The following is a 25,050-nucleotide window of genomic DNA, read 5'->3' as shown; positions in this document are numbered from 1 at the left end:
TGTATAAATTTATCCACCATGAATACATTGTGTAAATTACAAGGACATCAAATATAAAACCTATTTAACATAAATAACACCAATTAATCTAATAAAAACCTTGAAATAATTGGTAACCACCGATACCTCAAATATTAAAAGCTCGAGTTTGAGTCTCATTTTACGTAAATCATATGTTAATGTTGTTTAAATTTATTCTGATTTAAAATTCATCGATGTACTCTATTTTTTTATGATTGTAATTGTAATTAGAAGCTATAAATTATTATTAATCTCTTGAAATCTCACGTGATATAACAATTTTAAATTACAAAATGCTCCAAAACCGACAAAAGGAATTGCAAAATTCAAACTTGACATCAAAATTGTTTGATTTAGAGAGTACAATCCTTATACAAATGCATACAACAAGCATGGTCAAATGGTAAAAGCTTTGGCTTATTTATTTATTTATTTATTTATTAAAAATGCAATGAAAACTTTAGATCAAAGTCTATGCCTCCAACTTGCTTTGGATACTTCACAAGAAAGGGAAAAAAAGAATCACTTTTTTTGCCCCCCAATTTAGATCCATTTTTACAGCTAAGTAGTAAGTACTATAAAAAAGAAACATTGTTCTAATTATAGTTTAGTCCTTCTCTAATTTGATGTAATTTGCTTTATCAACCAGAAGCTGCTGTTGTTAAAGTAAACTTTGATTGAGTCGATGTTATGAGTTAGTCGGATATCAACTCAGTTGAGGAAAAGACGAAAATACTCTCGATTTATAAAGTAAATTATATTATTAATTTTAAGAGTGTCTTTGTTATTTTATATAGAAATAATATAAATGGAGATTTAATGCATTATAAAAATAAAAAGAAAAGTTAAATTAAAAAATGATTAAGAAATGTGTAATTAAATATTAGTAGAAACAATAAACATGGAAGACATGATTATTATAAGTTGTCGGGGACAGAGAATGCACGTGCGTCACCGAAATCGTCGACCGAAAACATTTGAATTAAAAGATGCAGCGCACGTGCTTTTCAGTCAATGGTCAGAGGCAGTGATTACACCACCAGTCTTTTAATCTTATCATATAAAATTTAATTATTACTATATTAAAGTACTAATTATCATTTTTTTATTAAAAAGGCAAAGATATCCCAAGATGAAGCCAAGATAAGAACGATGATTAGGATCTCTTCTATGGAATCTAAGCCCTTCATCATCACCACTTGATTTTTTTCAAGTCATGGACAATATTATTTAATGCACTTTTATTTTTACTTTACCTATAATGCATGATGTGATTTATTTTATACCTATTTTGATATTTAAATATTTTAATTTGTTGATACGTGTTGAGGGTTTTGTCCTAATAATGAAACTTCATGCTGAATAATTAAAGGTATTGTTTCGATGGTGAGATTTTGTTTGTGTAAAGATTATCTTAAAAGTTCTGATGTAGGTTCGAGTACATGAAATTGAGAGCGTTTTAATTAGTGGATGACATGTCAGTATTGTACGTAATGTTAATTATAAAAGTCACCAATATGAGGGAGACTCGAGCCATCAACCTAAGACATATAGGCTACATACTTATGAGCACGATAACACGAGCTATACTCAAACTTCTTACAGAATCAAGTATAAAACTCCTTAGTAGGAACAATATATTATATTATTGGGAATCTAACTAATTTTTTGTTGAATGATATTTTGAAGACTTTTCTAAATTTGTAAAGTAAAATCCGACATGGACAGAGGTTTATACATATATTAAACATGGTAGAAATAAAAGGGCAAATGACCAAAAAAAGTCCTTTTTTTTCAAAATTATTGAAATGGGCCAATTATTTAATTATTTACCGGAATGGTCCATTTTCCGCGAAATCGCGTCCACGTCAGCGCGATGTCAGGGTATGCGCTAGGAAATCGCGTCAACGTCAGCGCAATTTGCTTACGTGGACACAAATCGCGCCCTCGAGGACGCGATTTGCTGACGTGGATGAACAATTTCTCATTTTTAGCTTGGAAAACTTTGAAAGGCCATAACTTTTCGCTCGGTTGTCCGATTGAGACGATTTTTTTTATTTCGAATAACTTTTCGAGATCTACGCGCTGACAAACAGCCGAAGGCAGTTTGCCGCACTTTTCATCGAAAAAGATCCCTTTTTGTCCCTAAATTTTAATTTTTTCGATTTAAAATTAAATTTTGAAACATTCAAATCATTATTTGTAGTGTGTGTATATGTTAATAGTTACGTACAGAAAAGTCAACTGAATATAATTTTATATTAAATTCATTTAAGTTCTTCTCAAACGACCAATGATTCTAACTGTCTTAATTATATGAGTTACCGATGCCTTTGCCTAAGCATCGTAGATCTTGAAAAGTTATTCAAAATAAAAAAAATTCGTCTCAATCGGACAACCGAGCGAAAAGTTATGACCTTTCAAAGTTTTTCAAGCTAAAAATAAGAAACTGTTCATCCACGTCAGCAAATCGCGTCCTAGAGGGCGCGATTTGTGTCCACGTAAGCAAATCGAGCTGACGTGGACGTGATTTCCTGGCGCGTACCCTGACATCGCGCTGATGTGGACGCGATTTCGCGGAAAATAGACCATTCCGACAAATAATTAAATAATTGGTCCATTTCGATAATTTTTGAAAAAAATAACTTTTTTTTGGTGATTTGCCCGAAATAAAATCTCAATGTGGGACGTGACTTAATTAAAGCAGTCAACTTGTGCCACGTGTATAACAAAAATTTATCAAATTAAGAAAACAAATATTCTTAGGGTTGATATTTTTATTTAAATAAAAATGCTAAACTCGTATATATATACATTGCAGATGACGTGTAAAGATATTGATAATGATCGAAATCAAGTTTAAGTCATGCAAAGTTGCCAACATGTTACTATTTTAAAAGAAGACATCGTGGGGTGCCACGTATTCGCCACGTGTCTTGTGATATATGGATGAATAGTAGTATATTTCTCATCAGCCGCTTATTTTTTTTTTCATGATGTATTTATAGGTAGAAAAAAGGATAATTAAAATATAATATTGTAATTCCGTTTTGCATGGGTTAGTCATTATCACGTGTGATGTCACATGCCGTTAAATGATGCATATATTATCAATTCAAAAGTCAGCAAAAGATGCAAAGTGTGAACCTAAAGCCATTTAAATCATGTTGGTGTCTTAAAAATATGTTTTTATAACCATTAATTTAGATTATAAATACTAAAATTTATATTATTTGGCGAAACACTCTAAATTTCTTTTTCTAAGTCATTTGCTTTTTATCTTCTGTATTACTTAGCGACAGTATCAGTGTTCGAGTTAGTTATTACCTGCCTTTTTCCTCTCTCATCAATCTTTTTTTTCTTTATTCTTCTTATTCATTACACATGTCTTCACAAGTTATAATGGATAGATGACGGTGCTCGTCGTTCGCTAAAATTCTATCTGCCACCAGTAATTTTTATTAAAATGTCGGTAACTTTTCGTCAACTTCTTAATCTGTTTTTGTTTTGAGAGTATTTTAGAATAATAAATGATTTCACGTATCGATTTTGATTCCTGTTATCTTAAATTTTATATGTTTTTTGTTTGTTTTTCTATTGTTTAACAAGTCTCCAGTTTTAGAAGTTTTTGTCTATTCTTGTAGTACGTTTTTTAGTCTTGCTTATTATAATATAATAATAATTTTATGAGTGATTTTAGAAAATAATATCAAGTAAATTGAAGTTCAATCAATATATTTAATTTTAATTTAATTATATACATAGAATTAGTTTTAACATTAAACTTCTTATATTTATGTAATTTTGTCAAACATCCGTACTATATCCTTTTGAAATTTTTCCGAAAATTTTTGTTTAATTATAGTATTGTTTCTAAATTGACAACATTAGAGTCTAAAGATGGCTAAATGTTATACTTAGGGGTGAGTTTGGATAAGCGGTAGGGTGCAATTTGGTACGTTTAGTTTACTTTTTGTTTCACGCTATAATATCGTTGTAGTATCTAATCTTACCGTCACTGCTGTTTTTACATTAATTATAAGTAAACGTACTGCCCATCTAAACCCACATTTATTATTTTTCTTAAATTACATTCCACTGTGGGTGGTAACAAAATTTTGTTTTATATTTAAGATTTAAACATAATTATATTTTGAAAATAATTACTTAAAAATAAGTATAAATAATTTTCAAACAATAAATATTAAGTTTATTCTAAAATTAATTTAGTTATATCTCTACAATAAAAGGAGTTGTTGGATACATTCACCGAAACCATTGAGTAATTGGGATTTTACTATCCCTGATGGTGATGGAGTACGAAACAAAGAAAGAAGAAAAGAAAGGCGTCCAAATGAACCAAACCTACTACTGGCGTTGCGGTTGCGTAGCAGCCGCTGTTGCTGCTATACAGTCTGTTGGGCACCGAAGCTTTCAACAAATGGCCTTCCAGCAACGTGTCTTATGACTATATAATTATACCTTACAATAAAAATTATTTTACAAACTCGACGCTGCTGCCTGCTTTCAAATCTACATATTCGTGTTGAATCAATCAATGATCGGTCCGAACTTTCAATTTTTATACATTTCAGATCGTTTCAGACTCCCAACATTAATTATTCTACGCACACTGTCGGAATATTCACGGAAAAGATAATTCAAACGCCCATTTTCCTTTAATTTCAACTCTGAAAACAATTTCATATGCATGCATAGGGTAAACTCTACAAAATTTTATTAAATAATTTTATTAACTCTATGTTTAAGGGCTGAGTTCGAGCTTAGTGCATATGAACTTAATCGAATTCGATTATGAAAATTAATAAATATGATTAATTGAACTTAAATTCAAATTTAAAAAATAAAAATATTCAATCAAGCTTCATCCAAATATCAAACTCCATTACACTCGTAAATAAGCAGTAGAATACGTCGGATTTTCACTCGCCGGGATTACAAATTACGGAAAACATGCATGAGTTAGAGGCTATAGAGGGTATAGCTTAACTTAGCTCATATGGGGTACGCAAATTATGGCAAAAATCAAACATTGCCTTAAATTGATGAGGTTGTTTGTTTCGATTTAACTGAGGAAACCAATACAAATTAAAAGGGTTGAAGGTGGTGAATGGTGATGGGTGGCCGCCTCACTGTTTCCTGGTTTTCTAGCTTTTTGGTCTCGCACTTCATTGGTTTCCTCTACCCCAATCCTTAACTTTTTTTTTTTTGGCTTCTTCTTTCTGCACTTTCAAAGCAAAAAATAAAAGCAAATTTTTTTTTTACCTACGCATTCAATATTCCTTTGACCGAATCTCATGTAAATCTAAGTGTTCAACTTAGTGTTTTCATTTTCTATTCTCCCCCACTTTTACTTTTACTTTCTCATTTTTGGCTTTTCTTAGTGGTTACTATGTTATTTACTGCATTCTTATGTATACAATTATCTTTCTTTATAATATTGTAACTGTAACGGTTAATTTTATTGTAAAATTGATTTATTTTTCATATGAAAATTTCTCTGTTAATCATATTTTATTAAGTTCAAAAACAAACAAATAAATTTAAATTGTTTCCAGAATAGTGAGATTAGATAATTAAATATAATCTAGGTAGAAATAATTTATTAAAAATATTATCTAGATATTAGTAATTAATGTTATTGATATATTATAATTTTTAAACTTGAAAATGAAAAAAATCAAATATAATCTATAATATTCATAATTTTAATAGATAAAATATGTTATTATAAGAAGAGTTGAGTGTATCATATTTACGAATCATAAAATAAAATCATATACAAAAATGAATATAGTTTTAATAACTTAAAAAACATCAAATATATTGTGTCCAACTTATAAATCATAATCACGATGAACCTAAATAATATATATTTAGTGTATATAATGGTAGATATTTTCATCTATTTTACCGTTCTTAAAATGACATTGTTCAAAGGAGATAACATAAATTTCACTTTTATAAATCGAGAAACGAACATAAATCACACCTTATATATTTCCTTAATTTTCATCTCCATATTGCGTGGTGCAACCTCTTTTGGATTTATCTTATACATTCAAGCTTTCGTCATTTTCACCTTTATCTTTATCCTTTACTTTTTTTTTTCTTTTTCCATTTGTTGGGTATTTTATGATTTGATTAAATTCTTTTGCTAATTCCTCTTTGTTTTGCCAATTGGGGCGTAAAAGGAGTTGGAAAAAGAGTCATAGTTTTGGGCGCGCCATGGCACGAGAGACAAACTTTTTTTCTTTTTCCAATCAAAAGCTTTAGAGTGGAAAAAATTGTAAATAAATAAATAAATAAATAATGTTTGTATACATTCCAACTTAGCTTAATAATATTAATTTGAACTAAATATAGAATGTAGACATGCTTGTCTTACACATTCTTTTGTTATAAATATTCTAAGTTTGGGTAAAAATTATATTTGAATATTTGAATTATAATTAAAAATGGATATTATTTTCGTGGATAATAAATTTAGTTAAAAAAGAAATGAAGGGAGAATAAATACATAAACCTAACCGACGCTTAAAGAAACAGCCAATGGGTAATAAAAGGTTGGGAAACAAAGCTGCATGTCGGACAAGTGTGTAAAATCGAGAACATTACATTACATTACATTAAAATTAAAATATATAATCTCTTTACAAATAATACAAACGAAATAAATTTAAAAATATATTAACCCTAAAAAATTCTAACCCACCTAGCCCGGATCTTTCGCGACGCTGTTCCAGACAAATTTTCTTCACCGCGCAGAGCTAAAAGTCACCCTCACATTGCCTCTTATTTTTTTTTTAATTTTTTGTTAAAATTTTTTGGGTATAATTTTGTTTCGAATCCTTATAAATTTTAATTTTTTATATTTAATCTACTTGTTAAATTTAAAAATTAAGGTCGGATCGATAATACTGTTAACTGACTTCTTTAATTTGAATGTGTATTATCAATTGAATTTTAATCTTTTAACTCATTATTTGAAATATTAAAATACCACATATTTTAATTTAACAGAAATTTATTAAAAGTTTTAAACTTAAGACTTTAATTTTTATATAAGACAAGTAAAATAATTAGTTAAGTTTAGTCGGTTAGTTTAGTTTAGTTTATTCAATTTAGTGATTGTAATAATTAATTTCAGTCGACAAAGGACTAAATTAAAAAAATCCAAAGAGTAGAAGGCCTTTTGGAAAATTAAACCTATATATATTTCGATTTTAAAAATCACTCAAACAAGTTCCTTTTGAATGCGGCTTCTCTCTAGTTGGCATTAATAGTTTTGCCCTTTATTCTCTCTTTCTCGATCCCTTTAAAAACCCGAACACCTCTTCTCTCTATTTTCCTTTTTCCTAGTTTTCTTTCTCTCTTAACCAAAAGGCTAAACCAATTTCAAAGAAACCCCAGACCAGTTCTGCATGCATTTAACCCTCTTTTTAAGCTTTTAGAAAAGATTCTTTTCCCATTTTTCTTAGTTTTAAGCTTCGTGATTATCGTAAAGGGGGGCAGTTTTTAAGTAACGATTAAGTACATGATCAGTTTTATTTTCTCAGCTTATGATTCGAGGTTAAAAAAGTTTGAGATAGTTTTTTTTTGTTTGTTTCCTGAGAAAAAAAACAGTTTTGGTTTTTAGTGTTGGTTTTTTACAAGTATTAAATGGCACCAGCAACAGTGAGTAACTGGCTTTCCTTTTCACTATCCCCGATGGAGATGTTGAGGTCTTCATCTGAGCCTCAGTTCGTGTCATATGAAGGATCCTCAGCTGCTATTGCTTCTGCTGCTTCTCCTCATTACTTGATCGATAACTTCTATGCCAATGGTAATCTTCTCTTTCTTTCTTTTCTTTTCATGGTTTCTGTTTGGTTGCCGAGAAAATATAGGGTGTTGTTTACTGTTACATATAAAATAAACCCAGAAAGGCATACTGAGTTGACTCGTTTTATGTGCATTTTTGGTTTTCTTTAATAGACTGGACGAATCCAAAACATCAAACTCAACAACCAGCCATGGCGGCCGATGAGTCATCCATTCTCTCAAGCTTTCACCATCATCAAGTTCCGAAACTAGAAGATTTCCTCGGAGATTCCTCGTCAATCGTTAGATATTCAGATAATAGCCAAACCGAAACCCAGGACTCGTCCTTAACTCATTTAACTCAAATCTACGATCACCACCACGTCGGTGCTGCTGCTTACTTCAACGACCACCAAGATCTCAAAGCCATTACTGGGTTTCAAGCGTTTTCGACTAACTCGGGGTCTGAAGTTGATGACTCAGCTTCAATGGGACGAACTCAGTTAGCTGCTGTTGAGTTTCCTGGCCACTCAAATTGTCCCACCGCCGGTTCCTTATCCCTAGGTGTTAATCAAATCTCCGAAATTAACACCACCACCACCAATAAAGCCGTCGTTTCAGTTGACTCCGATTGTTCAAAGAAAATCGTTGATACTTTTGGTCAGCGAACTTCAATTTACAGGGGTGTCACCAGGTATACAACTTCATTTTACTATTTTTTCCCGAAAAATTTTTAATTTTTTTTAATGGGGGTTACTTACATGGCAATGGTAAATACAGACACCGATGGACGGGTAGATACGAAGCTCATCTATGGGATAACAGCTGTAGGAGAGAAGGTCAAGCTCGGAAAGGGCGTCAAGGTACATAAATACATACATATATGGTTATATATACACTGTTTGGCAGGGAAAAGAAACTTGCATGCATTCAAATGATAGCCATTTGTTGTCAGCCTTTTTTTTATGATTGAATGACTGATGTTATATATAATGTACAAATATTGCTTTTTCTTTACAGCCAAACAAAACACATTTTTTTTTTTTTCGTTCTTTGATTGATTTGATCAGATATGCCGCCATTTTAGCACCCTGTGTTTGAAACGTCCCACACCCACACACCACTGGTTCAGTCCCCAGGGTCTGTGAGAGAGAAGGTCTGGGTTTGACCAAACCACCCATTGGGTTTATTTTATATGAAAGATTAAAAAAAAAGTATGTGTGAAACCCCCACTTTTATAGCCTAAACTTATTGACAGTGCCTCTTGGCTAAAAAAGCTGATAATGTGGGCTATGTTCTGGTTCACACTCAAGCTTAATAATCTAGCCATAGTTGTACTTTTTTTAAAATATTTAACCTAATGTAATTTTTGAAGTTTAATTAAAGGGTAAAATAATAGTGAAGTGCAAGAATTGAACAGTATAAAAAATGATTGTTATATTTTGGCTTTGCATTGCTTTGTATGAATGATTGGAAGCAGAAAATTTTGACTAAATTTATTGCCTGATATTGACAATTTTTTCCTACTTTTTTGCATGAAAATGCGGGATCGTGGCCGATATTTGTTTTCAACAGTGTACTTAGGTAAGAAAACTCAATACAGTTTCATATTCTGTTGTATTTAGTTTTAAGTTTGTAGGCCGATAATGTGAGATTTTGTAATTTTCCTCAGGTGGATATGATAAAGAAGAAAAGGCAGCTCGGGCTTACGATTTGGCTGCGCTGAAATACTGGGGTCCTACTGCAACCACCAACTTTCCGGTATATATGATTTCAAGGTCCTTTTTGTTGCTGAATGATATTTTATGTGTGAACTCGTTTAATTGTTCGATCTTATGCTTGGTTTAGATTACAAACTATTCGAAAGAGTTGGAGGAGATGAAACATGTGACAAAGCAAGAATTTATTGCTTCTTTAAGGAGGTAAAAGCATAGTATTCTTAATCAGTTTGTGATTCCTTATTTTCTTGGTTAATTGTGGCGATTTAATGTATTGTTCGTCTCGATTGAAATTTAATAGGAAGAGCAGCGGATTTTCAAGGGGAGCATCAATTTACAGAGGTGTCACAAGGTTAGATTTTGAATTATGCACTCCGGATTATTTTCTATTATTACAAACCAAGACTAATGCTTGAATTATCAACTTAATTTTGGCAGGCATCATCAACAAGGTCGATGGCAAGCAAGGATCGGTCGTGTTGCTGGAAACAAGGACCTTTACCTGGGGACTTTTGGTAAGGCTGCAAATGCGTGTGATGATGATCCGATACCTTATTGTAAGGGTAAGTATTGATATCTAATAATAATAATCATATGTTTGATGACAGCTACCGAAGAGGAGGCAGCAGAGGCCTACGATATCGCGGCCATCAAGTTTAGGGGCATAAATGCGGTGACCAACTTTGAGATGAGCCGCTACGACGTCGAAGCAATCGCCAAGAGTTCTCTCCCCATCGGTGCAGCAGCTAAGCGGCTAAAGATCTCACTCGAGTCGGAGCAAAAACCAGTAGTAGTAAACCACGAACAACAACCCCAGTGCAGCTCTAACAGCAACATAAGTTTTGCCCCCATGCAGCAGTCGATATCTACTATCCCTTGTGGAATCCCGTTTGATGCAGCGGCATTTTATCAGCATAATCTCTACCACCACCTTCAGGCTTCCAATATCAGCATCTCTGATCTCCCCGGTTCTTCCTCAACGATGACCACAACTCCAACGACCTTAATGTCGCAACCAACAGCGGATCAGTTTTTCTTATGGCCTCACCAGTCTTACTGAAATGACCCATAAATCAGGTTTTTATTTATTTATTTAACAAGGAGTAGTTTTGCAATTCAGCTAACATTAGTAGCAAGAAGCAACCATGTTTCCCAGCTGACCCCATAATCTAACCATCACCAATCTGATCTACCTTTTGGGTTGAGGGTTTTTTTTTTCTGGTTTTGAAGGCTGGATTTTGTAAAGTATCTTATCTTCATATGTTAGAGATGAGAGACATGCTGAAATAGGCAAAATCAATTCCATTTTCTTGCGAAAAAATGTCTTCCAAAGTTTTCATCAAAGTCGAACCACTGGCTCCAAGGTTCAAATTTTGCGGATGAGTCGTTATGGAAGTCCTCATATATGGGGAAGAAATGGATATGAAGGATATTTTAATCATAAAAAAATAACAGGCCATTCGAGGACTCACAAAAATGAAGAATGCCACAGAGAATATCAAATGAAATTTAGTAGTTTAACGTTTAGGGATGGCAATGGAGAAGGCTAGGGTTGGTGTTGTGAAATCTATCAGTGCTTCACAACGAGCCTGTTTTTCTCCGCCTCCCGTCTTGTTTCACTATTTCTATTGACGCCTCACATTATTCCATTATTGTTTTTATTTTTTTAAAAATAGGTGAATATTTAAATATAAATTTTTAAAAAGATTTGAACATAATTAAGTTTTAATTATAATAGAGCGAGTTGAGCAATTATCACAATTATTTTATATTTTTGGATACAATTACTTTATATTTATTATCCAAAAAGTAATCCATTTTGCTCCTCTGGGTAAAATTTCTCCAACCAATTTCTGTTATCCCTATCATGAAGTAAAAATCTTAGTTGCCAATGCCATAATCTTTTTCATTCATTACTTGGTCTCTAATGAGAACATGGATGCTTGATTTTGTACCTAATCATCTAAACTTGGAGCAGGTAAGCTGAAAAGGAGGATTAATTAATCTTTGTTTAAACATATATGATTAATTAATTGGCTTTTTGGTTGTAGGCTTATAGCAAAAGTGAGTGAGGACCAAAAACAAAATATATAAAGGGGTTTAAAGACATGACAAGTCTGAAAAGAATGGGGGTAAAAAGCAGCAGAAGGTGCACATTTCCAACTTTTCTGCCCCATTCAATTTTGACCATTTGTACCCTTGTGTCATTTATCCTTTTGTTCTTTTTGAGATTCTATATTTTAAAACTTCATTTTAGAAAGAGCCTGGAGTTATTGAGTCTTAGGCACAGTTGTTTAGATAGGATTTGCTGGGCGACTCTTTCTATAGAACACTATACTCTGTCTTTTACGGGGTTGGGCTGGACCCAGAACTTAATTACACGCTTATGGTGTCAATGACGACGGCGCTTGAATCTTTAACTCAGTTTAAGCTTATGAGCTTTTGCACGACTCCATTACAACTCGTCACTAAAACTGTACTCCAACGGATTGAGGAAGATTATGAAAACAAGTCAGCTTTATTATTGATACTATCTTGATTGCTAAAAAAAATTATGAGACGACTGTTAAGATTGATATTGAGAAGACGTAGAATCAATTTTGCTTTTGTTTATCTCTTTTAGCTTTGCCCTTGAAGGTATTTCATGTGAATAGCATTGTCGATTATGCGGAAAGGTGTTGGAAACTATTTTACATACAGCGAGGGATTGTCAGATAGTTCCATCTTTTTTGATTTGTGTAATGAAATTATTAGGTAGACTTTTTCTATCACATTAATTATGGTTTCATTTAATAATCTGATATCATATAAAATTATTTTTTCATGTCTTTGTCACACCAATTCCAGGGGAAAAATTTGACAAAAGAATTGATCTTTTGGCGAGAAATCAATGTCTTACTCCATTATTTTGAAGGAACAAAATAAGAGAACAATAGCTTGACAAATGGTTCGGTCCGATTCGGGTGCTGTTTAGGCAAGATCTGAATCGAACCCATCATTGATTTGAAATATTGATAGGGTGAATACCCGGTCTATTCAATGCTAGGCATAATGAGTATAAGGACTTCAAAAATGCTCTTTTCGTCTGTGTATGAATTTTCATAGAAGACATATATATATTCAATTTATTTCCTTTATGAATTTTGATCTAATGTATCATGTTATAGCTTATATATTAATTTAACTTAATTTAGTTTTCATAAATCGTTAGAGCAGTTATCGATATAATTTCATGAAACAATATCTCTAACTAATATCAATTTATTATTACATCCTCTTATTCATCGTTCCAATATTTAAAAATTGTACACTGTCCTACTATTTCAATATTTAAAATTAGTATATTGCCAGGAGCCAAGAGATTTTTCATTTAGGTCATTTATAATTTATAAAATTTTAATTTAGTAATAGTAAAATTACATTTTAATTTTTAAAATAATAAAAAATTAATTTAATCTCTTAAAAATTATAAATATATAATAGACTATTAAAATAATAAAATTATATTTTTACTATCATAAAAATATACAATTTAATTCCGATGCCCTACAATAAATTTTTTAGCTTCGCCACTGTATACTGCCCCACAACTCAATCAGATTAATCATCATTCTATTACGGGTGTAATAGATTCCTGACCTAATCGGTGAAATTCACCGATTTGTAATACATCCCCAAAGCTCAGTTTAGGTGCTGCTTCGTTTACCCTCTCTGTTTTACCCTCCTGATTGGCTTTCCTATTGCGTCTCCTCTTCCTTCCTTCTGCCTTCTGTCGATTTGCTCAACCGATTTGCTCCCTCTGTCTCTCAACCTTTTCTTTTCTTTTACTTTACAACCATTGCTGGAGTTCTTGTAAGAGCGACAACTATACCCAGATGAACAGATCTTGAAAGCAAAGATCGAGCTTTTGAACAAGACAAATATTCCATAAGAGCCTGTACCGCACCGATGATGTCCCTCAGGACATGGTCGATAGGAGAGTCGAGGTTGTCGCTCGTCTCAAAGCTTTGGAAGATGCCGCCGCTCCTCTCGTTACTTTCTTGTAAAACGCTAACGCTGTTCAGGAACTGCGTGCTGATAAACAGTATAATCTCCAGATGCTTAATGACCGCTACCAGGTCTGTTCCCCCCTTTTTCATGAATTTAAGGTTATTTTTATGTTATTTTAACCCCTTCTTGATTTTTAGTGAATAACCCATTCAAGTGTGAAATTGTATTAGTCATAACATTATGTGATTTTTAAGGAAAGTATAAAGAATAACCAAATAGATGCATATGCTTTCTTGTGCTAAAATTCTAGCATGCTCTTTGTTGTTACAGTTTTGATTTTGCCTGGGTTTGAATTAATTGAAGTTTTTTTTAATTTAATGGTGGATAAAATTATTTTTTTAACAGATTGGTCCAGATCAAATAGAGGCATTATATCAGTATGCAAAATTCCAATTTGAGTGTGGCAACTACTCTGGTGCTGCTGACTATCTGTATCAGTATCGGGCTTTATGTACTAACAGCGAAAGGAGCTTGAGTGCATTGTGGAGGAAGCTTGCTGCCGAGATACTGATGCAAAACTGGGATATTGCTCTTGAAGAACTTAATCGTTTGAAAGAAATAATCGATTCCAAGGTTTTGGTTATATCCCCATTGATTATTCGGTTTTTATTTTGACAATTTGCTTTCCGATTATTCGTTGACTCATTTATTGGTCTTTTTGCTGCAGAGCTTCTCATCACCTTTGAACCAAGTTCAGAGTAGAATATGGCTTATGCATTGGAGCCTCTTCATCTTTTTCAACCATGACAATGGAAGAACACAGATCATTGACCTATTTAATCAAGACAAGTATGTCACTTTAACAACTAAACTTAAGGTTTCCATGTTTTGTTACTGATGTTGTTAGTTGCATCATTTGTGTGGTAGTCACATCTGCGCTTATTTGTTCTTTGTGCATTTTCCTGTCTTTTTATGCCATGACTTACTTCTGTTTCAAGATCCTGCTATGTTCACATGCTTCGGTTTTGATTGTGTTGGAATGGAACATGTTTAGAAACTTTGTGGATTTCTTTTATCATTTGCATGGTTTTTTTTAATATGAAAAGTTAATGCACTGCCTGCCATGTAATTTGCAAAATGTTTGTTCAAAGATTTGAGGCTAAAGTAGGTGATATCTTTGCATTGACAAAGAAAGTATGTGTCCCATAAAGAACTGCAATCAAACCAAAAACAAAGAAAGTAGTGTTAAACCACTAATGAACATGTCTAGAAGTGTGTATATGGTATATGCCCCATGTTTTGAAGTCTTTACTCTTTAGCATGTCTAAGAGAATGTGTATAGTATTTGCATGTTGAATTTTATATAAGCAAATTAAGTGATCAGTTTACTAATGCAGGGAAGAAGTAGATGAGTTGTGCCGAACATTGGAAGAGAAAGAGGACAGTTCATGTACTGCCTCAGATCAGTTTTCTTGTATCACAATATAATGAACTTTGCTAAACAAGTTATGCGTGCAATTTAGTTGGAGAGGTTTTTTGTTAGGTCATGTAAGACTTTTGTTGGTTAAACTATTAGAAATTCAAGAGCAAATTGGGTCCTCTAATATAAAAATGAGCAATTTAGTCCTTATATAATTCGTTTTGAAGCAAACAAGTAACTTTTGAATAGTTTTAATATTTTTCTTATCTAAATGCTCGTGGAAAAAATTGAAAATAAACATGTCTAAAAGTTTAATCATAAAAAATCCATCTTTCTACAGAAAATATAACAAAAAAAAGTTAAAATAAACGAAGAAAACAACATTGAAGACCAAAATTGCTGCAAGTCAAATCTAGAAACAAAAATGAAATTGAATACATAATTCATTATTGGGAAACAGAATACATAATTGGGAATATGAAGAAAAACCCTAATTCATTATGTTGTTAAGTAAATTTAACTTGGGATGCTGATGGTAAAGTAACAATCATAAAATCATTATTCAAAGTCAAGTTCAAATATTTTAATATTTGATAGAAGAAATTGATGAAGTTTGTTGATACAATCATAAGAATATTTAATTTTATTAAATTATATATTTTTGTTAAATTATATTTAATAATAATTATTTTATAGTATTATATATTATGATTTTAGTAAATTCATATAAGAATATTTAATACTAAGAATTTTATTAAATTATATTTAATAATAATTATTTTAAATTATATTTTATAATATTATATATTATAATTTTAATAAATTCATATATTTTATCAAATTATATATTATAAAAAAATATATTTAATAATAATTATGTTAAAATATGATTAAATTATTTATTATTTATATTAATAATCTTATTAAAATTTAATAACAATAACAATAATCAGTTACCTAAACAAATTTATGCTAAGGGTATTCTAGTCATTTTAGTTTTTTCCATTATGCTATTACACCTCTATTCCATTCAACCAAACACAAGATTACTATTACGCCTCTATTCCATTACATTCAACCAAACAGTTGATTTGCTATTACACCTCTAATCCAATACACCTCTAATCCAATACAACGAACCAAACGTGCCCTAAATTTTTTAAGAAAACAAATTGTAGTACTAATAAATAATATTTATAAATAAATTAATAAACATATGACATAATAATAAAAAAAATGAAATTCGCACCCGATTCGAGTTTGACCCAGACAAAATATGGTAACGATACGAATTACATTTTTTTTTGTTGTTGTTGCTGCGAAATCTTATATGCTAGGTGTTACATTCTTTGAGAAACAAGAACTAATCTTTTTTTTTTTTAAGAAAAGAAAAATGAGTACAATATTTTGACCTCATTGCATATGGATTTTTCTGATATAATTTTCTTCTGAGATCATTGCAGGTTTCTCAAATGGTTGTTTTTTTGAAGAATTAAAAGCCAGTTTTATAGTAAAAGCTGAAAGAAAAAAAATATCCTGAAGAACACTGTTTTTTATCGACGAGGCCGACATTATACTCTGTACAGCTCGGAAATTTTTCTCACACAAACAACTAACAAAAAAATTAGTAGCAGCAGCAACATCAATCCTTACTTACTCCATAACCAGCTGCATATGACGGTTTAAGTCATTTTGGTAGCTGGTTCGATTATAAGCTTGGGAGTCACAGTTGTCTATGATCATCGCTTTTTCTCCGGATGACTTAGGTTGATACTCTAGAAGACCTTGTTCTCCGTTTTTAAGCATATCTACGACCTGAAAAAAAGAAAAAGAAAAAGGTAATCGGCATGAATTTCCGGGTGGGAGACATCGAACAACATGTTAGTATCGATGTTATGTTTACCTTCATCATGCTCGGTCGCATGGTGGATAAGTGGCTAATGCAGAGAGAAGCTGTTAGCATTGCTCTTTTTAGTTCAGTTGGATTATAATTGTCTCCAAGTCTAGGATCTACTAATTCTTCGACATTATTTGATTCAAGAAGTGGTTTTGCCTGTTACAAGACAATGAGATTAAGTTCCTTTGTTTATGTATCGTGTTTTGATGATATTTTAAGTGGAGAAGGTGTACCCAAATGACAAGACTTTGTCTCGACGATAAATCGACGGCACGGCGACCTGTTAATATCTCCAATAATAAAACTCCAAACGCGAATACATCGGTTTTTTCATCGACAATTCCGTGCATGAAATACTCTGGAGCTAAATACCTGAAGGCAACGTTATGAGTATGATGACCCTAAGTTTACTGAAGAATTTAAAAGACGATGGATGGTATTACCCGAATGTTCCTTCGATGGGGTGGACAACATGGTGTTCCCAGTTCTCCGGGAGCCATTTCGCAAGACCGAAATCGGATATCTATAAACGAAATGCCAATGTGAGCCAATTGAATGAAAAATAATCATCAAGTGCATGTCGGAAGTACCTGAGCTTGGTAATCTTCGGTGAGCAATATGTTGGACGCTTTGATGTCTCGATGAATAATCCGTCTCGGACATTCATGATGCAGGTATTTCAATCCTTCGGCTATCCCCAGAACAACCTTAAACCTTCTCTTCCAATCAAGGGACTGCTCAATTGAACCTGCAAATGCATCAACAATATCCTCATTAGTCTCCAACAGAGCTTGGCAATGGCAATGGTAATCACAGATGGTTACCAAAAAGCACAGAAGCGAGGCTGCCATGAGGCGAAAACTCGAGGACTAAAATCAAGCCGCGATCGATGCTATAACCGATCAAATGAGCGGCATTCGGATGATTAATATGCGTAATAATCCCGAGTTCCGATAATAAATCACCGGCTCTCTCTTCAGTTTCCTTGTCATTTTTAATAAACTTCTTCACTGCCACAACTTTACCATCAGATAATACCCCTTTATACACTTCAGCACTTCCACCTTCTCCAAGCAAATTCTCTATAATACAAAAAACAAAAACGGGGATTAATCATTCATTAATGATGTAAATTAATTAAAATAGCTTACTTTGACTGAAATTATCAGTAGCAGCAGCTAGGTCAGCGTAAGAAAAATTCTTCCATGAAGGTTTAACTTGTGGGATACAATCATCATCTTCCTCAGAACCATAAAGTTTAGCAATTTTCTTCATAAAATTCTTCCTAGAAATCTCATAACTAGTAACCAAAGGGAAGATTGAGAAACTTATGGGGGATTTTTTCTTGAAAGTCCCAAATATACTCTTCCATTGTAAACCATTGAAATCCAGGTTGTTCTTATTGGATGTAGAAGAAGAAGATAAAGAAGGAACCGGTTTCTCTTGTAAACTCAAGCTTGAACTGCTGCTGCTGCAAGTGCTGCTATCTGAATCTGATCCAACCCCAGGGTTTTCCAATACACCCCTTGGAGATTCCTTGTCTGATTTTATCCCTGCATTTAAAAAAAGAAAAATAAAATCTTTATCCAAAAAGAACCCATTTTTTTTATTAAAAAAAGAGCAAATTTGAATACCTTCAGCAGCCATTATTGTTATTATTATCCAAGGCTTTTCAAGTTCCTAAAAAGAAAGAAGAAAAAAGTTGGGTTTTTTATGAATTTTTTTGGGTTTTGATTTTTTTTTTCAATTCCTCTTCAACATTAAACTTGAAAAGTTCTTGGATAATGAAAAAAAAAGTTGAAAATTATTCCACCTCCCCACAATAGAATGAATCAACTAAAGTTCTTCCATATTCATGTTTTGAGGGTGGAGATTTACAAATCCCAATCCCCAATTTTTTTTACAAAAGGATGATTATTAACCAATGGAATTTTAGATATACAGAGTGGATTTGAAGAAAAATAATGGTTTATCTTTGGAAATTGGTTATTCTTAGGGAAGATCAAAGCAATTGCTAACAACAAGCTTCATGAAATTGTTTTGGAATTTCTCCTATATTTATACACTCTTTTTTCTTTTCCTTCTAAATATCCATTAAAATAAAAAATTACTAAATTTGATTCTTGTTTTAACTAAAATAATTAATAATTTTAGATAACGATATTAGAAAAAGAAGTAAAATGATTAAACTATGTTAAATTAAAGTATAAAAATTAAATAATTAACGATATTCATGTGTTGATGAAATCTTGACCGTTGATTTTTGGCGCTCGAGATTTACACGCAACTAACACTTTACGCTTCTGAAAAGCAGAGTAACGAACCGACCAACGGTTGGTAATTTGTAAACTTATATGAGAGTAATTTAGGTATTATGGAATTTAGGAATTTTATTTATTTGCTGAGGATTCCATATCCCGTAAAATATTGGATAAAATTGATATTTTTGTTAATTTTTTTTAATCATTAAAAGTTAAGGTAGTTAATAAAATAATTAAATAATTACACGTGGTGTGGCATATGCATTTTATTTTGATGTATATGAATTAATTTTTAATATTAAAAATAGATAATTTTTTAATAAAATGATCGATTTACTTTTTTTATTTCAAAACATAATAACTAATTTACTTATTTTTTAATAAAAATATTAAATTATAATTCGTTTATTAATATAAAAACGTCTGCAATAATTTATGGAGTATGGTAGTTTTAGCCAAACTCAAGTCAAACGTAGAGAATAATATTTTGCACTAAAATAATCACACTTCAGAATGAATCTCAGTTTTTTGAGCCCATCTCTTTTTATGTAATTTCCTTCTGACTTTCTTTTTATTGTTAAATGTAAGTTTAAAGTTAAAAAGAAAAAGGACAGAGATCTACAGTTAAGTAATGATAGTAGTATAAAGATTACAACTGGCGCTTGTAGCTCAGTGGATAGAGCGTCTGTTTCCTAAGCAGAAGGCAGTAGGTTCGACCCCTACCTGGCGCGTAAATTTTTTTGGATATGATTAAAAAAATCATGTAATTAAATTTTGAGTTAATTGCACCAAATATTTTTAAATTATAATTTTTATTTTAAATTGATTTTCAAATTATTAATAATATATCAATTAAGTCACATATTTATTTTTAAAAGTAAAAATTTTAAAAAATAAAATAAAACTTTAACATGAAAACTTTAAAACTAAGATTTTGAAAACACTTACTTTTATAATATTCAATTTTTAATTTTTATTTTAAATTATGACACGAAATGTATCATTTAATAGTTAATTAACGATTTTAATAACAAAATAATCTTTTTGATATATACAATTAAAATGATTCAAAGTTATTGAACCAACTTAAAATGATGTCATAGTTGAGGGACGTTTAGAGTAATTAACTCTATACTTTTGGAACATTTCAGCTTGATCATACGCAGAAATGCAACTGCTTGATCATTCTAATAATATGTATTATTATTTAATTCTATGATTAAATTGATGTCATGAATCAACCGAATATTAATTTAATTAGTAAAACTATAAAATACTTTTTCACATTTAAAATAAGTCATTATTTAAATGTATTTTAATCTCTTTATTTAAAAAATAATAAAGATTATGATAAACCTTTAAATTTATCATCAATCAAAGATTTACTTTTAATTTTTACATTCATTTAAATAATGTTATTATTAAGATTAATATTAGTAAACTGGTAGTGCACGATTTTTTTTCCACAAACAGCATTAAAAAATTAATTTTTTTTATTATTTTAAATATTTTACTATACCCCTATATATTGACCAGAATCTAAAAACTCTATTGGTAATATACCAAATATTTTCCCTATTATTAATAAGTAATTATACTATCCACTGCAAGTAAAAAAAACTCCACAAGCCAATCTAAAATGATGCCAAGTGTCTTTTTAATTATTTAATTATGAAAAATATTTGATACACTGACAATAGAGTTTTTAAACTCCACAAATAAAGTTAGAAGTTAAAAAATACCCTATCAGAATATAAAAAGATATTAAAAAATAAATATTTAAAAAAATCATGTTAATTTTTTAAAGCAGATACATATCATATCAAATATTCACCCTAAAAACAAATGATATCAATCCAACCCCACAATTTCTAATATATATAAAGCAACTGAAAATTATTCTTATAATATTCGAATTTAAAAATAATGAATGCCATCTAATAAATGTTTCACGATTAAGATAAAACAACCAAAACAAAACACACACCATATGGAAAAAAAGAACATAAACATAAACATAGACAAGAATACACAATTGTGTCAAAACCTATTTAACAAAAATCATTCATGTCAATATTTTCTATAATGAACACTTTAAATATGATGATGATAAAAAAAGCATCACAAACATGAAACATGACATAAATTGCCAGATATAATCCATAACCATAGACATCACTATTTTTTGGCCATTAACCTAAAAAATCATAATTAAATTTGAGTTATACATGCCTTTGAATAACATTGTTTACAAAACCAACTCTATCTTCATCATGTCTGCATATAAAGTGAAGCAGTCTGTACAAAAATGCAAAAGAGTAATCGGAAGAATAAACAAATAGTTGATCTTTGGGACTTAATAATTTTGAGCAGTATGCACATAAAATACAAACTTTTGGTTGTTAGAAAATAGAAATCAACCTTTGAACATATATAAAAGTGAAGAAGAACTTACATTAACTAAATAAATCAACAAAATTTTAGTATTTGATTACGTGGTGGCGCAACCAAAGTTCGTAAATAACCATGTGGAATGCATCAAACTTTACCGGGGGTGTATTCCATTGGAAATGCTTCTGAACCTGGTAAAAGAAGATAAATAGCATCAGAAATTCTCATCAATGAGTACTGCTGCAAATTGTTATTTACATGAACTTCGATTTTAGTGAGAAAAGAAAAGAAATAGTATTGCAGAAAGGACGACTACCTTAACCAAGTTGTTATGTAGTGAAACAAATTCCTCATGGGATATGCTCTTCAGGATCTGCTTCAGCTGGTAAACATCACTCTCTCTAAGGATGACAGCAAATTTTTGCCAATCAAGAATGTCGTTGAATGGCAGGTCATAATAGTTGGATAATATTACTGCAACAAAAGTAGCCAAATAGGTTAAGGAAAACATTTTTAATCATTTCTCTCTCTCTGGTTCAGCTGTTGACATGGAAAATAAAAATGCACAGCAGTGTGCAAAAACTTGTGCCTCAAAATGAGGATCCGTAGAAAATACTAAAGCCCTTACTCCAAACTAATTCTTAAGTTTCACAAATCTTCCCACAATAAATTATTGATAACAGACAATGCATCTCGTGTTCTGATAGATATGATACAGTCAAGGTATAGTCATGGATAAAATCTTATGTCCAAATCTTAAGAAAAATAAAATCCAGGAGATATTAAAGCTGCTGAAAACTAGGTAAGATTGAATCTGACTCATACTTTGTTACAGCCTACAGAATCATCAGACTCGGATTATGCTGGGAAGCTACCAAGTTTCACACTATCTCTGAAAGTAACAGAGATATTCCCAGGTTTTTATGTGAATAAAAATGTAATACTTTTTCTGCACTCCAAAGGGGTGCCTAAAAGAAGCACACCTTCTTACATATGTCCAGCCTTTAAGAGCAATTCTGTCACTAGTACATCTGGAATCTATGTCATGAAATTGGAGTCTCATAGCCTCCTCTAAAGCATAGCTAATAGCCAATTTGATAAGCTTATTCAGTTTGTGTATTTTGTTTAAAAATAATCACTCCTATTTTTATTTGTAGTTCTAGGATTGTCCTTTCTATTATAGCTAGCATATCCTATAACTTAGCAGTCCACATAAACCACTAACCAAACAAAAGCAACAAATGAAATAGAAATTCTTATAACGTTGTTCATTGTATCAATCACAAGAAGTCGACACTTGAGAATGCTTACCAGGAACACATCCATAATGGATTGAATCAGTTATGCGAGCACTGTTGACCTGGGAGCCACCAGGGCATATGCAGAATTTAGTTCTATAAAACCTCTTCTGGTACACTAAATGTCCAGTAGCCCTGCTTATTCTATTATTTGAAATGTCAAGCTCAGTATCATTCTCCCACACACGAGCCAGTATCACCCTAATCTTCGAGTTCCTATGACCAGCCCAAAAACCAAGCGACGTCCTACAAAAACATGCCTCTTAGTCATTATGAAGCTACAAACTTATATTCCCAACAATTAAAACAAAATAGTTTCCCTAACAAGTGCGTATTTATAACCACTGAATACAAGCTATTCTACAAAATAACAACGCATTGAATATAACATCCATATGTAAAAACAGAGGATTTCATTTCTACCTATTTTCAACATCATTTCCACCAGCAGGAAGAGCAAAGGGCTGCAAAACTTGAGGGAGAGCAACATCTTTATGTGGAATAAACCCAACATCATAGCTCGGAGAACAAACAACACGAATGGCGTTCTTTACAAGAAATGGAACCCCTTCCGTTGCACGAACACCGACATCATGACAAGTAACGAAGAAATGATCGGCACCTAGTGTTCTATTCCAATAAGGATATTTAGCTATCAAACCATCTAGATAATTCTGAACAATTATTGTCATATTCTCATACGACGTTCCCTGCATTAATAATTTCAATGAAAATAAGTTTCTGAATTAACTAATTTGTGTAGATCTAATTTAAAAAAAAGAAGAAGAAGAAGATAATGTATACCTTGCCGCGCATTTTGTGACAAGAGATTGGGATAAAGAAGAGGTGAGCTTGATCTGGATCTTCCGTACGAAACCGACTCTCGCGAATATTCTGGAAAAAGTAACCTTCGCTGGCGTATTTACCGGTCAGTTTCCGGGGAGTTTGGTAGAAAGTTTTCGGATCGCCGTCGGGGTAAATGTAGATCTTGAATTTCTTCTCCATTTCTTCGAAATTCAACTTGAAAAGCTTCGGAGAGTGATAAATATCGGTAAAAAAATCGTCGTCGTTGTCTTCTTGTTCTTCGCCGACATTGCCTTCTTTTTTCTCGGCGACGATACGAGGCTGAGAAGGAGTTGTGGTGCTGGTGCCGGCGGCGGAGGAAGGGAGGAGAGTGATCTGAGGAGTGGGAGGGGAGAACGGAAGAGGAGGACGAAGGGATTTGAAGGAGAAGTAAGTGAATGAAATTAGGGTCAGAATAGAGAGAGTGAGAACGGATCCCTTTAAAGAAAACAGCTGAGATTGCTGTAGCGGTGGCTTTCCGGCTATCATCGCCGGTGACTTGCGGCGGATTCCGGCGACGCTAATATTTTTCTTTACCTTTCTTTCTTTTTTTTCTAGCGTGACGATGACGGTACGGTGGAGGGTGGCGGACTTGAGTGAATCAGCTATTATGGAAGGGGGAAAAAATTATGACCTGAAAAAACTGTACTCTTTACCGACCATAAAACTAAAAAATTATTATTTTCTTATACTAATATTCTATGTAGTATTTTTTGTTCTTTTCTTTTTGAGTGTTTTATCAATACTAAGAAAATTATTACATATGCGTGTAAAAATTAGGTATTTAAAAAAGTTATTTTTAAAATGATATATAATAAATAATAAATAAAATTTAAAATCAATTAATAGTAACACAATATGTACGGTATTAAAATAAAAGAAAACATATTAAATTGTGAGTAAAATGAAATTTAAATCCAAAAACATATCAAATTAAGAATATTTAAGATAGGGTTTGAAAAGTCATCTAGTAATTAGATTTGGGTGTAATTGTTTGTAATTACACAAGATCGTATATTTAGTTAACATGTGTTCTACTGAATTGGGTCCCAATTACACTCAAAGCCAAATTTTAAAAAATTATTTTTATACTAAAAAATTATATTATAAACATGAATATGTATAAGTGTTCAAGATAGTTATGACAAAATATTTTCTTGTATTATAAGTCCTAAAAATTATACTATTTAAATCTTAAAAAATTTCTAAAATTATGGTTAAAAAGTTTATTATAAAAAATTAATTTACATATTATAAAAATATTATAATATATTTATTTATAAAAATTTATGGGTTAAGAAGTATAGGTATAATTTAATCATGCGTTCATACTATACATTATAAAAATAATATAGTTATTCATTAAAAATGTTATAATTTTTTATCATAA

The 25,050-nt window shown here is 31.5% G+C and overlaps 4 protein-coding genes and 1 non-coding gene across 5 annotated transcripts; 3 read left to right on the top strand and 2 right to left on the bottom strand.

Annotated features, from left to right (window-relative positions):
* Nucleotides 1–7,325: 7,325 nt before the first annotated feature.
* Nucleotides 7,326–10,904, top strand: LOC121215308 (AP2-like ethylene-responsive transcription factor AIL6). The gene is made up of 9 exons (XM_041089638.1): nucleotides 7,326–7,867; nucleotides 8,017–8,536; nucleotides 8,623–8,705; nucleotides 9,418–9,426; nucleotides 9,515–9,603; nucleotides 9,691–9,764; nucleotides 9,862–9,912; nucleotides 9,999–10,075; nucleotides 10,169–10,904. Exons 1-9 carry the CDS (start codon nucleotides 7,705–7,707, stop codon nucleotides 10,618–10,620), a joined length of 1,518 nt encoding a protein of 505 aa, XP_040945572.1. The 5' UTR covers nucleotides 7,326–7,704; the 3' UTR covers nucleotides 10,621–10,904.
* Nucleotides 10,905–13,268: 2,364 nt separating this feature from the next.
* On the top strand, nucleotides 13,269–15,180 carry LOC107950484 (eukaryotic translation initiation factor 3 subunit E-like). Its single transcript, XM_041089636.1, has 4 exons — nucleotides 13,269–13,678; nucleotides 13,956–14,183; nucleotides 14,278–14,399; nucleotides 14,948–15,180. The coding sequence occupies exons 1-4, from the start codon at nucleotides 13,658–13,660 to the stop codon at nucleotides 15,036–15,038; spliced, it is 462 nt and encodes a 153-aa protein (XP_040945570.1). The 5' UTR covers nucleotides 13,269–13,657; the 3' UTR covers nucleotides 15,039–15,180.
* A 1,018-nt stretch (nucleotides 15,181–16,198) lies between these two features.
* LOC107950485 (receptor-like cytosolic serine/threonine-protein kinase RBK1) lies at nucleotides 16,199–18,896 on the bottom strand. Its single transcript, XM_016885335.2, has 8 exons — nucleotides 18,502–18,896; nucleotides 18,019–18,420; nucleotides 17,692–17,949; nucleotides 17,458–17,615; nucleotides 17,311–17,390; nucleotides 17,101–17,239; nucleotides 16,874–17,023; nucleotides 16,199–16,785 (listed from the first exon to the last, which is right to left on the bottom strand). Exons 1-8 carry the CDS (start codon nucleotides 18,512–18,514, stop codon nucleotides 16,624–16,626), a joined length of 1,362 nt encoding a protein of 453 aa, XP_016740824.1. The 5' UTR covers nucleotides 18,515–18,896; the 3' UTR covers nucleotides 16,199–16,623.
* An 890-nt stretch (nucleotides 18,897–19,786) lies between these two features.
* TRNAR-CCU (transfer RNA arginine (anticodon CCU)) lies at nucleotides 19,787–19,859 on the top strand. The gene has a single exon. It is a non-coding gene; the product is annotated as a tRNA-Arg (tRNA).
* A 1,600-nt stretch (nucleotides 19,860–21,459) lies between these two features.
* Nucleotides 21,460–24,388, bottom strand: LOC107950486 (probable glycosyltransferase At5g03795). Its single transcript, XM_016885336.2, has 5 exons — nucleotides 23,622–24,388; nucleotides 23,241–23,527; nucleotides 22,831–23,063; nucleotides 21,836–21,993; nucleotides 21,460–21,710 (listed from the first exon to the last, which is right to left on the bottom strand). Exons 1-5 carry the CDS (start codon nucleotides 24,147–24,149, stop codon nucleotides 21,609–21,611), a joined length of 1,308 nt encoding a protein of 435 aa, XP_016740825.2. The 5' UTR covers nucleotides 24,150–24,388; the 3' UTR covers nucleotides 21,460–21,608.
* Between the last annotated feature and the right edge of the window lie 662 nt (nucleotides 24,389–25,050).

Source organism: Gossypium hirsutum, chromosome D03 (genome assembly GCF_007990345.1).
Source record: "Gossypium hirsutum isolate 1008001.06 chromosome D03, Gossypium_hirsutum_v2.1, whole genome shotgun sequence".
In the NCBI taxonomy this organism is placed as follows: domain Eukaryota; kingdom Viridiplantae; phylum Streptophyta; class Magnoliopsida; order Malvales; family Malvaceae; genus Gossypium; species Gossypium hirsutum.
The sequence above is the reverse complement of the archived record's forward strand: the minus strand, read 5'-3'. Positions and strand labels throughout refer to the sequence as shown.